The sequence below is a fragment of the Medicago sativa genome, chromosome 1, assembly GCF_051527215.1.
Source record: "Medicago sativa cultivar Bolivia chromosome 1, Bolivia_mono, whole genome shotgun sequence".
Lineage (NCBI taxonomy): Eukaryota > Viridiplantae > Streptophyta > Magnoliopsida > Fabales > Fabaceae > Medicago > Medicago sativa.
In genome coordinates this window covers 19,407,549-19,421,258 of record NC_140749.1, presented here as the reverse complement: position 1 = coordinate 19,421,258, position 13,710 = coordinate 19,407,549, and the positions used below count along the sequence as shown (strand labels likewise).

General features: G+C 32.8%; 1 protein-coding gene and 1 pseudogene across 3 annotated transcripts; both read right to left on the bottom strand.

Moving 5' to 3' along the window:
- Positions 1 to 3,746: 3,746 nt before the first annotated feature.
- Positions 3,747 to 7,316, bottom strand: LOC146953400 (F-box only protein 6 pseudogene; annotated as a pseudogene). Of its 2 annotated transcripts, none has more exons than XR_015010178.1 (2): positions 7,029 to 7,316; positions 3,747 to 5,051 (listed from the first exon to the last, which is right to left on the bottom strand). The product of XR_015010178.1 is annotated as an F-box only protein 6 pseudogene, transcript variant X2 (transcript). The 2 variants fall into 2 exon arrangements; XR_015010177.1 differs by having other exon boundaries at positions 3,747 to 5,054; positions 7,029 to 7,265.
- A 4,952-nt stretch (positions 7,317 to 12,268) lies between these two features.
- LOC146953399 (F-box only protein 6-like) lies at positions 12,269 to 13,347 on the bottom strand. The gene has a single exon (XM_085747274.1). It carries the CDS (start codon positions 13,307 to 13,309, stop codon positions 12,269 to 12,271), a length of 1,041 nt encoding a protein of 346 aa, XP_085603400.1. The 5' UTR covers positions 13,310 to 13,347.
- Between the last annotated feature and the right edge of the window lie 363 nt (positions 13,348 to 13,710).

Here is a 13,710-nt window from a genome sequence, read left to right as displayed (position 1 = left end):
AATTGACCGAGTAATGCTAACAACACTCTCTTTTAAACACCTTTCTAATAGAGAATCCAAATCCTTCTCTTAATGATTTAAATCAATGTGGGTCTACACTTTGAAAATTGAACCCCCACAAATTGGTGGGACATACATTAATTTCATCCAATAAATGAGTAAGTGCTGGAGAGAGTGTTGAAAAATGAGTGTTGTTAGTATTCCTCCTTCCAAAAATATCACATCCCAAATATAAATTATTTATGTCTTCCTCAATACCACAACCACTTACACACACATTCAAGTTTTGTTGAATAATTCCACACCAAACTAGATTATCTTTTGCTGACCGAAAAACGAGGGAGACAATAAATCTCCATCCAAAACCTTAGTAAGGAGGTTGGTGGTTTGGGGGTTAGGAGAATTAGGGAGTTTAATTTGGCGTTATTAGGGAAGTGGTGCTGGCGTATGTTAGTGGAGAGGGATAGTTTGTGGTTTAAGGTGTTGTCAGCCAGGTATGGTATGACAGAAGGGCGGATAGGGAGTGGGGGTCGATGTGCTTCTCTTTGGTGGCGAGACATGGAGGTATTGAGCAGGGAGGAGTGGTTTCAAGATAGTGTTCACCGTGTGGTTGGTAATGGAGAAAACACTTTGTTTTGGTTGAATGTGTGGGTTGGTGATGTTTCTTTTCGAGTCAGGTACTCTAGATTATATGACTTATCATTGTTCAAGGAGGAGACTGTGGCGGATATGTGTAAGTTAGGTTGGGGGGTAGACGGTCAGGCGTGGAGCTGGAGGAGGGGGCTATTTGTGTGGGAGGAGGAGATGTTGGGGGAATTAATATTATTACTTCAAGGTGTGACTTTGCAGGTTGATAAAGCTGACAGGTGGCTATGGAATTTGGAAACTTCTCAGGTCTTCTCAGTCCGCAGTGCTTATAAGTTGCTCACTTTTCAACCTCAGTCTGTTTATTTGGAGGCGGTGCCTTCTCTTTGGAATAATGATGTTCCTCTAAAAGTCATTTTGTTTGTTAGGCGGTTGTTTCGAGATAGGCTGCCAACTAAAGACAACCTTTTTCGCGGTGGAGTAATTCAAAATGATTCTTTGATGTGTGTTGCGGGGTGTGGGTCAGAGGAATCATTGGCACATTTATTTTTACATTGTAATTTTTTTGGTTTGGTCTGGTACTATATTTCCAGGTGGGTGGGTTTGCTGACGGTAAATCCCTTATCAGTGAGGGACCATTTTACGCAATTCATTGGTGATGGTGGTGCCACAAAGGCACGTCGATCAATTTTAAAGGTTCTTTGGTATGCAACAACTTGGGAAATTTGGAAAGAAAGAAATAATAGGTTATTCAATGGCAAACAGTGCTCAATTATACAGGTGCTTGATAGAATTAAGTTACTCACTTTCAGGTGGTTGAAGGCGAAATTTCCTTCTCTTCCCTTTAACTATCATGGTTGGTGGCTTAGCCCTTTCAATATCTTGGGCATAGGCTAATAGTTGTTTCTCTTTTTTGTCGTTGTTCTTGTTCTCTTTTTGTAAATATTTGTATTGACTCTGATGTCTATCCTTGGCATACCTTATGCTAGGGAGAACTTTTTGATGTGGTAATATATTTCATTTTGGCCTTTTCAAAAAAAAAAAAAAAACCTTAGTAAGACACTAGGTATATATATGTTGTTACTTCAAACAAAAAAAAGTATATGAGCTCGTTTTTTACAGATTAAAATAAAAGTGAGTTTAGAGATTGTGTTTAATGGTGGTGGGTTGACAGTTCAAAACAATTTTGCACACACAATCAGTCAAAATATTTAGAATTTCTACATCAATTAAAAACTAAACAATAATTTAATTGATGTGGCAATTCTATATGTTTTGATTGGTTGCGGGTGCAAAATTGTTATGAACTGTCAACCCACCACCATTGAACTCAATCTCTAAACTCACTTTTATTTTAATCCGTAACAAACGAGCCCATATACTCATGATAAATCAGAATCTATTTTGCGTTTATTTACCATAATAAAAATCACTTTTTTTAAACAAAAAATTATTTAGTTTGGATACAGTTATATAAAAGCGACTCTTTGTTCCAAAACTAGTTCAATATTTTGATCCATATTTTCTCTCCTTTAAAAAAATCTATTTTTTGAAAAGCTACCATTAACAACTTCACTTTTGAAGCTGTTTTTAAATTATGATTTTTTGTTAAATCTGTAGCAAACAGATGCAATACTCTTATAAGTGATTAATTTTTTTAAAAAAAAAAACTGTAACAAATGTGCTCTATATGTTAAGTTTTTTTTTTTTATATATCTAGCATTAAATTCATTCATAGTAGATGACTTAAATACCAACACTCAAACCTAACTGGTGGTATGAGCAAAATTGTAGGTGTGTCATGCTAGAGAAATTAAAAGTTTTAACAACCATTTTGCACCGAAAAGGTTATAAAAAATAAATAGTTCAATAATTTATCAAAATAACTCCTTATAACTGGCATAAGAAATCTCAAATCACAATGAAGAAAGTAACTAACTCTAAAAAATGAAATCCTTAAAAAAAAAAAAACTCTAAAAAATGAAATAGAATCATAACTGACTCATAATTAATTAATTCTCTCTTAATATGTGGGATTGAGGTTGAGACATCCAAATTCAAAACTCATCAATACTAGGCCATTGTTGAATGACATTAATTAAATTAAGGGGGTTTCTATGGTGTAGTCAATAAAATGACTTTTTTAAAAAAGTCATTTTGTTTAACCAATAGTATAGTTGTTGATGCCATGTCAGCTAGTGTATTTGTGACGGACCACCATAAGACTAAAATTTAATTTATTACCAATCAGTCCTTATATAAAATAATAATTATTTTTGATTTATTAACTTATTTTATTTAAAATCCCTAAAAAAAAACTTATCTTATTTAAAACAAAATCATTTTTTGTTCTCTCGTGAGACATTTTGTTCGACCTTTCTCAGGTTCTTCATCCATTATTCATTTTTCTTCATCTTCGTCCCAAAATAGAAAATATGATCACTGACAAAAATTGTTCCAAACCCAATTCAAAATTGAAATCGAAATCCATTCAAAATCTTGGATAACAAAGAATTCTAACACTTTCTTTTTTTTCCTTTTCTGTAGCTGCTAATGAGATTCCTACAAAGCCACTTCCTCTTGTTCGGGAACAAGTGACAAACCTTTGCATCAATGCACTATTTTCATATCATAAATTTTGTGCTACCGTCTCTTCATCATTCGGACAACTTATTCTTCCGGAGCCTAAAGCTTTTGCCTCTGTACACACTTGGTATGTTGTGATTTATATCTGAATGTCGGAATAACAGCAAGTGGCAAGCTGCAACTACTTGGTAGGAGCGGATGAATAAAAGGGATTCGAAAGATTTACGAACCCTGAGGAACGATTTTGATGGTCTGGAACTGGTATAATTTTCGAACCCTAAAGAAAAATTTCGAATGTCTGGAATCAGTGTGATAAGCGAACCCTAAAGGAATATGAAGATGAACAAGTTTTTTCAGATTTGGTTTTAATTTTACGATTTACAAATTGATTTTGATGTTTTGATTTTGATGCATAAGATTTACTAAGGAATTTATGAGAGGAAAAGAAGAAGAAATCTGGAATTTTGATGAAGCTATGAGGAATTTGTTCGATGGGGAAGATGGAACGAATTCAAGATGGAAGGAATTTGGTCGTATCCAATTTTAAGAATAAAAAAAATTACAAAAACGTTTGATTTTGATTTAATCAAGGACACAATTGTAATAAGTAAAAATATAGCGGTACACCATATAAGCAAATGTACAATACATAGTATAATTTGATGTGACATACATTAAATACACAAATGCATTATGATTGGTCATTCTAATGACTTCACTAAAAAGTCATTCTAACAACTTCACCATAGAATTTTCCTTAAATTAAATCAAGGCATTGCAGTCAAGCATGGTTGAAATGTAGTGCCGCGTACGAGATTCTGCTCGAGCACTTTCCTTCTAAATGGCAATTGAACCTTCAACCATTCCCTAGTTCCTATGTTGTAAGTAATCATACGATACATATTGCATGATTTCAAGCAACACAAGAGCAACCCTTTGTTTCCAACGCAAGTCAGGTCAACCGGCCTCCTATGAAATTCTAAGAGCGACTTTCTATCAACCTCCTTCAATATGAAAGTCATTTTCAACACCTCCCATATGCACACAAATGCAGCATCATTCTCTTCGAGCATCCCCACAAGCATGATCCGCCCATCAGACTCGGCCAATGTTAAGCCAGATGAATGCAGCGGTGCTTGGATCAAGTGTTGTGTCCAAACCCCAGTTGATGTGTCATAAGAAACAATCTTAACAGTCTTTTGATATTTATGCATGAAGTAAAGTGTGTTGTCAATGGAAATAGAAGTGGAAATAATACAGCCTGGCCGCTTAATATATTCAGGTAGCTTTCCTAAATGACTCCAGCATCTTGTTACTGAATCGTAAATTTCATATTTTCTACAGCCCAACTTTAGGACCTTGTAGCCTGCACTCCCATTCATTGTCATCCCTAAATGACTCCACGGTGCAATCCACCCATTCGGCAACTTCTTGAAGGATTTAGTCATTGGATTACAAACACACAAACTAGTATTAAAACATTCGTACTGAAAACAAACTAGACCTCCTGCAGAAGAAACTGGGAAAGCAGAGTATTCAAGTGTATTAGGATAATACCATCTTTTCATATAAGGGTCGTACATGGCTTCGTAATCATAATCTCCAAAAGTTGTATAAAACAATGGATTTGCCTGTGAAACTTGAGTACAAAACTGAGAAAAACTCTGTGAGGTTATCAAGTTATTCCATTGTTGACATACGGTGCGAAAGCGAATAATTGTGGCAATGGGAAGTCGTGCAAGTACAAGCTCAAATAGATCTTCAGGAAATTTTTCCCAAATTTGTGGTTTCATAACTTCAGGAGATGATTTTCTCATGTTCCTATCTCTTCAAGACTTCGTAGTTTATAGAGGCTCCGTCAAACTAATCTCAAGAATTACCTGCTGCCATTAAAAGGACACAAAAGTGTTGTTAAGATCAATGTCAAAGAAGACTATTGTCTATGAAAAAATTACAGAAAATATTCATACACTTTCTACCATAAGACATGAAAAAATTACAGAAAATATTCATACACTTTCTACCATAAGACATGCATATAAACACTGGTGTAATTCATATGGAAAATAGCATAATTATCAGACTATAGAATAATACACGAGTTGATATTCGAGTCCAAACTTGGTCTTAGTTACCGAACATTTCAAGGATTACGAATATATTCAATTATATAACTTGAACACAAAAAGAATGCAAGAAAGGTGCTGAGTTGCTGATAGAATTTTTTTTTCACTTCATACTAAATGTGCTGCTTATCCAATATTGACTGTCAGAACTCAAACAAAATATTCAAATATGATTATGTATGACGAAAAATAAAACAACTACAAAACTGAACATATTGCCTCTCTCTTGATCAATATTTTTTGCACCCTTAACTTTACTATAAGAAGTAAGTTATATAATTCCCTCTTTCATGCCTCTCTTGACATGGTAATACCAAAACATCATGATTTATAAGTGGAACTTTCTATTTTGTATCTGAATTCAATCCATCGTTTACCCGTTTTTATTTTTATGCAAACAATTGTTTTAAGCAATTCTCATTTTGCAGATAAAGATCGATTGCTATCATGGTTGGTTAATTACAACCATGTCATCATGGCTTTATAAAATTCTTCACAAAAAATAAAAAATATAAGTGAAAATATATATTAACTAGATGGTACTGCTATGCTTTCTAGCTTATGTATAATGTAAATTTAAATTTTAAGTGATGCAGGCATAACAATATCATTTCTTTGTACCAAAAACTAGTACATAGACAGAAAATTGATTTAAAATTATTAAGAATGGAAATGTGAATAAACGATCCTAGTTTTCTCTTATTTTCAGCATAAAAAGATGTAAAGGAATTATATATAAATGAACACACGCACACATACACACACAAAGAGAGAGAGATGGATAGAAAGTTTGGTTCTAAGATTGCTGCAAACCAATATATCCTATTCCTATAGGTGCATCACTCAAATAAACATGAGCAGACTCAGCAATATGATAGCAAATGTAGCTCAAGTGCTAAGATGAAAAAAGCCACAATTATGCAAGAGGTCATCGATGCTTCTTTATTTTAATCTATTAACTTATTGGTTTATTTGATATCTTACTGTTTGTTTATTGATATATATAATTTCATGGAAGAAAAATTAAGAAGCATGATTCCAACTCAAGTTTGATTCTTATCCAAATTTAAGTATTATAACCCTATCTGTAACATATATTATAATGTATGTTTCTTGTAATTGATTCTACAGATGGGTAACAAAATACAACTTGACAGTGAAGGATCTAGCGAAAAAACTAAGAGAAGTGGCTATGGTGCAAGCATGTGATGATGTGCAACAATGAAGTGTGCTTGAGAAGTTTTAATTAAGGCCATTGCTAATCAATTCTACACTTTATTGTATAGGATATGATCGATGAAAATCAATAAAGTGTGGTTGGATTTTGTTGTAATATGTTTCCTTGTATTGGACGAAGATCGTCAGATTAAATAATAAAATATTTTTTTAAGATTTTAAAAGTAGTTTAACATTACAAAATTTTGTAGACGGATGCAGGATAAGGATCCACCCATTTTTGGCAGTGGATTCTCCTTTCCTTTGTTCACATGGACGACGGAGCCACCGTCAACTTCAAATACAAAAGGTTGGGAACAACTTTTTCAAAGAGATTTTAATGATGGAGTTCGTGGCTGGAGCAGTGTTTCAATAAACGCAGTATTGGGAAGTAAATAGAATGCAAGTTACACGGGAATGTGCATGTAACAATTGAAAAGAACGCAAACATAACAACAAAGAACCTAAGTACAGAGACTTAGAATTAAAAAGAAGCTAGATGTGAAGAAGACTTACCGTGTGGCGGTGCGCAGAAGGTACTGTGTCTGAGACTAAACCGCACAGCGTGGCAGAACGATGGCGATTCTGAGTGATATACGGAGGAACGTGAGAATGGGTTATGGTTCGATGCTTGGAGAAAAGGAAAACACTTATTTTGAATTTTAATATGATTTGAATAGTTTTTATTTTTTGGGCAAAATTTGTTTTCCTTGACTGTTTCATTATGTTGTAATGTCTAAGTATGAATTTATATTTATACAATGACGTTGTCTTGGGCACTAAGTATGTCTAACTTGGGAACCAAGTATGTTTATCTTGGGTCACAATTATCTCTGATTTGTTAAAATTGACTCAAAATTTGATGGATGAAGAGTATTGTTGCTAAAAATATAAAAGATTTGTTTCAAATATATTTTGTGCTAAAAATATATTTATGAACAATAAATATATTTTTGTACCGTATGAAGGAAGATTTGATACAAATATATTTTTAAAGGAATATTTGATGCAAATATAATAAATTTAAATATTAAAACAAATGTAACAAACATTAGAAAAATTAATGTTAAAGATTGGACTTTAACTTCTCTTAAAAAAAGATTAGTAACAAACGTGAGCAAAATATAATGTTAAAGATTCGACTTTAAATTCCCTAAAACAACGATTAATAACAAACGTGAGCAAAAAATAATGTTAAAGATTGAACTTTATCTATACTATATAATATAGAAAACTACCCCTTTCAGCACTTTTGGTTTGAATTTTTCTTTCCAAAAATACCCTTAATTTTCAATACAAATAACACATATAACAAATAGATAAGAATAAATTTAAATATTAAAACAAATGTAACAAGCGTGATAAAAAAATAATGTTAAAGATTAGACTTTAAATCCTCTAAAAAAATATTAGTAACAAACGTGAGCAAAAAATAATGTTAAATATTGAACTTTAAATCCTCTACGCAAAAGATTATGTGAGCAAAAAATAATGTTAAAGATTGGACTTTAAATCCTCTAAACAAAGGATTAGTAACAAACGTGAGCAAAAAATAATGTTAAAGATTGAACTTTAAATCCTCTAAAAAAAAGATTAGGACTCAAAATATTTTAGAAAAAGATTTGTTAGTACTATATTAAATCTACACTATATATAAAGAAAACAACCTCTTTCAGCTCTTTTGAGCTGACTTTTTCTCATTTCGAAAAATACCCTCAATTTTAAATACAAATAACACATGTAACAAATAAATAAGAATAAATTTAAATATTAAAAAACAGATTGACAAACATAAATGTCCAATTTTTTCCTTTATCATTTTAAAAGTGTAATTTTCCTTTATCGTTTTAAAAGTGTAACAAACTTGATGAGTGTATCTATACTTACTTTTCTATTATCTCAATTATACCCTTAAACAACAATTTTTTCTATAATAAAGATTGTTGTTGGTGTCATTAAAAAAAAAGAATTTAGATTATGTTATTTTTTTATATTGTTGGTTTCTTTGAAATAGATAATCAAGGTTAGTTTGTTTTGTTACGATTTGAAAGCAAATAACATTTATATTTTTACTTTTAATCAAAATTAAAATTTCATAAAAAACACCGTTCATAATTTTCAAACTTTAGTGCAATAAAAAGAGCGGAAAGACGAGCACGTGAGTGCCCATCTTTTCGCTAGTCGTCATAGTGGAACCGAGAGCTGCTCTCTCCCCATACTAGGCCAATATTTGAAAGAACTGGATAAACAAATTTCGTGTGTTCTCTCTCTTTTCTCTCGCTATTTCGTACTTTTGCTTGTGTTTATAATTGTTACCCATATTGATATTGGTTGCTTGATTAATTTGGTCCACACATCAAGTATTTTATTGGTGTGATTTTTAACGAATTCAGAACATAATTAATATAAAATCTACTAATAATTTATACAATGAATATTTTATATTTTAATACACCCTCGTAGTCGAAACGGGAGGTTGACGAATGTTGACACTATCTCTGAAATCATAAAATAATTGCAGTGGAAGGCCCTTGGTGAAAATGTCAGCTATTTGATACCGAGATGAGACATGTAAAACACGTACTTGACCTTTAGCAACCTTTTCACGCACAAAATGGATATCCATTTCGATTGTTTTGTGCGTTGATGTTCGAACTCTTTGGAGTGGGCATGATCAGACCTTATTTAGCTAAAAACAAAGGAGGCAGATTTTAGTCACAGTGATTGGTAGATGATTTCTAAATTTCGAGGACGAAATTTCTTTAAGGGGGTAAAATGTAATATCCCGTCTGTCAATATCGGAATATTACCAGTCGATCATGCCAGAAGATTAAAGTTGATGGAAACTAAGCTTAATGGAAAATATTTATTATGTGGTGTCAGCTTAATACGAGTTAAGTATCAGAGACGGATGTAACACGTTTAAGGCAAGGGCAATTTGGTAATTGCACGGGAAAGGATATTTAATTGGTGAAGGCACCAAAATATCTCATTTTTCCCTTATCCATTCTCTCTCCTAAGTTGTTGGCAAGACATTCTCCTCCTTCCCTCTCTTCTATCACGCCCTCCTCTCTTCTCCTCTCCACCAATCTTTCCTAAAACTTCATTCCCTCATGGTAAGCTTTCAAACTATGTTCCCTCATGGTCTGTAAAGCATGTGGCTGGTAAAACTCATTTGAAACATGTTTTTGACTCAGCATTAAGTGTAGATATAACCTATGCTTAAAGAAATTCTATAAATAGGCTCCAAAATCCCACCATTTCTCACACCCTCTCCTCCTCTTTCTTTTATGCACAATGTGTTTCCATCGTTGGCCTTTCAGAAAAAGAGGCTACTTTGGAAACTCAAGGATTATATGAACGGTCAACGGGGAAGGCAACGCACTGCAAAGAAGCACGGTTTGTCTGGGTATCATGTTGATCTGTTTCGGTGCAAGGTTGACCATCAAGGTCTCTTTCGCCCTGGAAACAGACCTTACCCTAGTAGCCTCCCCCCCTCCCCCCCAACATCTCTTTCTCCTTCCCCCTCCCCCTCCTCCTTTGATGACCAACCTTCTTGGGGTAAAACTAAATTTGCAGATTTAGTTTTACCCCAGGGAGGTTGGTTTTCTTATGGTTTTCTTTTTACCCCAAATTTAGTTTTACCCCATTGTAAATGTATGAGTAATTATTTTAATAAAATGCGATTTTGTGTATTATTTTTGTTCGTATGTTTCTGTTTATCTTTGCATTTGTTTATGAATTTACCATCAAAATAATATAAAATAAAGCAAAGTGTGTTGAAATTCTAGTAAAAGAGATTTCCAGATTATATAATCCGGAAATTTCTGGAAAATTAAATATCCAAATTATAAAATTCGAAGGGCTTTTTTGTAAATTTACAGGGCGCGGGAGAATTTAAGAGGGTGAGAAAAGTAATTGTCAAGTTTTTTTTTTTTTTTTAGATAGATGAAGCATAGTAGTATGACAACTCTCACACACGTACAATGGACGAGCCAAATTTTGAGTCCGGTCAAACAATTTTAATATATTTACCATTTGAATCAAGACTTGTGAACGGGTGATGTGTTTATCTATTATTACTATTATACACACTACCAAAAAGACAGCCACTCACGTGCCCGTCTTTCCGCTCTATTTATTACGTTATCATTTGAAAATTATTAATTGTGTTTTTTTTTTATGAAATTTTGATTTGGATTAAAACGAAAAATATAAATGTTTGTTGCTTTCAAATTATAACAAACCAAACTAATCATGATTATTTATTTCAGTGACACCAACAATATCACAAAAAAAATCTAATTTTTTTAATACACCAACAACGATCTTTATTATAGAAAAAGTTGTTTAAAGGTATAATTGAGATAATAAAAAAGTAAGTGCAAATATACTCATCGTGTTTGTTACATTTTTTTAATATTTAATATTATTTATATGTGTTATTTGTATTTAAATTTGATGACATTTTTGAAAAGAGAAAAAGTAAGCCCAAAAATGCTAAAAGAGGTTATTTTCTTTAGACCGCATTTTACTCCTTTTATTTTAACCTTAGTTTAAATTATTTTATGTCTTCATATTTTTTACTAAACTAAGAATTAGATTGGTAATCACATTTAACTCCACGTCGATCGATATTTTTACTACTCGATATAACTTTATATTTGCAGAATTGCACCAGTGGGCCACAATCCTTCCGGAAAATTTAAAAAATTAAAAATCATATAGGGGCATTTTGTGAGATTTTAAACAGAAAAATGACATGGAGGATTTATGGCATCCTTATACTAGGCTAGTTAGTGGAGCTTCAGACCTTCTAATTTGACGGGGTTTCAAACTTCCTTTATATTATATTGTCAACTGAAAAATTCCCACAAGTAATAGTAATACCATAAAAAAAAAATTCATAATTTATAACAGTTGTAAAATATGTAATTCATTTTTTAAAAGCACCCTCTCGAGCTTTTTAGCTAGTTAAACTCTATGACATCAACTTTATACCTAATGTTTATTATGACTTAAATTTTGTTTTTATACATTATAATTTATTTTAGTGGCCCACCTGAACTTATTTTTCTAGCTCCGCCACATATAGAGGAGTAACATACAATTGAATTCCCTACACTACCATAATCTCTTCAACCGATACATCACCAAAATCATGGGCTATTGTTCTTGGCAGGCTGAGAGAGCATCAGATCAACAATGAAACAATACTCCATGATCAGAAAAGAGGAAGACATTACGTCTCCACAAAAAATTTAAGAACTTAGTTATATATGTCAGATTTCTTGTATGCCCAGCATTAAATTAGTTAATGTGAAACTTAACTACTCACACTCAAACCCAAATGTTGTAACTTGTAACACCCTTTGTACCGTAAATGTTGTAAAAAATAAAAAAGTTCCATAATTTATGAAAAAATGTCCTTAGAAAGGGCATAAGAAAACTCAACCTGCAATGAAGAAAGTATATATACCATATAACAGTACCTTAATTTATTTATTTTTGGTCAATAACGGTACCATAATTAACTTCCTAATAGTACCATAATTAACTGAATAAAAATAACTAACTCTAACAAACCTAATAAAATCATAACTGACTCATGATTAATTAATTCTTTCTTAATATGAGTTGTTGAGGGTGAGACATCCAAATTGGAAACTCAATAATACCAGAAGGCAGCAACTTGTAAAGAACCTCATGATTTGAGGGAAAAATTATTAGGACATTGTTGTATCATATTAACTACATCAAGGCATTGCTGAGAAGCAAGGTTGAAATGCAGTACCATCTATGCAACTGTGACAGACCAGTTCATTTGGCATAGGAACATTCTCCCATTTCCTAGTTGATATGTTGTAAGTAATCATATGATGCATGTTGCCTGATTTCAAGTAACACGATAGAAAACCTTTCATTCCCCAGCAAGAAAAGTCAACCGACGTAACATCAAATACGGGGAACCCTATTCTTTTTCTATCAATCTCCTTCAACAAGAAAGTAATTTTCTGCACCTCCCATATGCATACCCATTTAAAAAAATTCTCTCCGACCAGCCCCACCAGCATGATCCGTCCATCAGACTCGGCCAATGTTAAGTTAGATGAATGCAACGGCACTTGGACCAAGTGTTGTGTCCAAACCCTAGTTGACGTATCACAAGAAATAATCCTTTTTGGATCCTCAGGCTTGAAATAAAGAGTGTTGTCAATGGAAACAATGTTGGAAATAGTAAAGGATAGCTCCTTAATACATTCAGGTATCTTTCTTAGATGACTCCAACAGTTTGTAAGCGAATCGTAAATTTCATATTCTCTATCATTGCCCAATTTTAGGACCCTGTAGCTTGCACTCCCATTCATTGTCATCCCTAAACGATGCCAGCTCATAATTGACCCATTCGGCAACTTCCTTAAGGATTGAGTCATTGGATTACAAACATACAAATGTGGATTAATATAACGGCTGTCCCCAAAACAAACTAGACCCCCTGCAGAAGAAACTAGATAAGCGGGGATTTCAAATGTTTTTGAATTATTCCATCTTTTCATAAAAGGGTCATACATTCTTGAATATTTGTAATATCCAAAAGTTCCAAAAGTTATGTAAAACAATGGATTTAATTGTTGAGAAAATCTTTGAGAGGTTATCAAGTTATTCCATTGTTGACATACAGTACGGAAACGGATAATATTGGCAATGGGAAGTCGTGCAAGCACAACCTCAAATAGATCTTGAGGGAACTTTTCCCAAATTTCTCGTTTCATAACTCCAGTCTTCTTTTTTCCCATGTTTCTTTTTTTCTTTTTTCGTCTTTTACTATCTCTTCAAGACTTCTTAGTGGATAGAGCTTCCAACAAACTGAAACCTCCAGAATTCACTGCTGCCATTGAAAGGCCACAAAAGTGTTACATCAATGTTAAAACCACTATTTTTATCTTAGAAAATATCATGAAAATACTCATATACTCTCTACTCTCTACCATAAAGACAAGAAACAGAAAGCATATAAAAAAAATTGGCATAAATAAATCATAATCTGGACCATCCATTCTTAACCTGACTGCCGAGATGTATGTGACTGCACTGCATCTATTCTAAATCACGCAAAGAGGAAGCAAAATACAAGAATTAGAATAGTACTTAGTTCACTCTTTTTTTTTTATAGTTGCTTGAATTTTTTTTAATAGTC

What these genes read in the sequence shown, in the direction of transcription:
- LOC146953399 (XM_085747274.1), bottom strand. Translation starts at nt 13,309, where the DNA reads ATGGGAAAAAAGAAGACTGGAGTTATGAAACGAGAAATTTGGGAAAAG.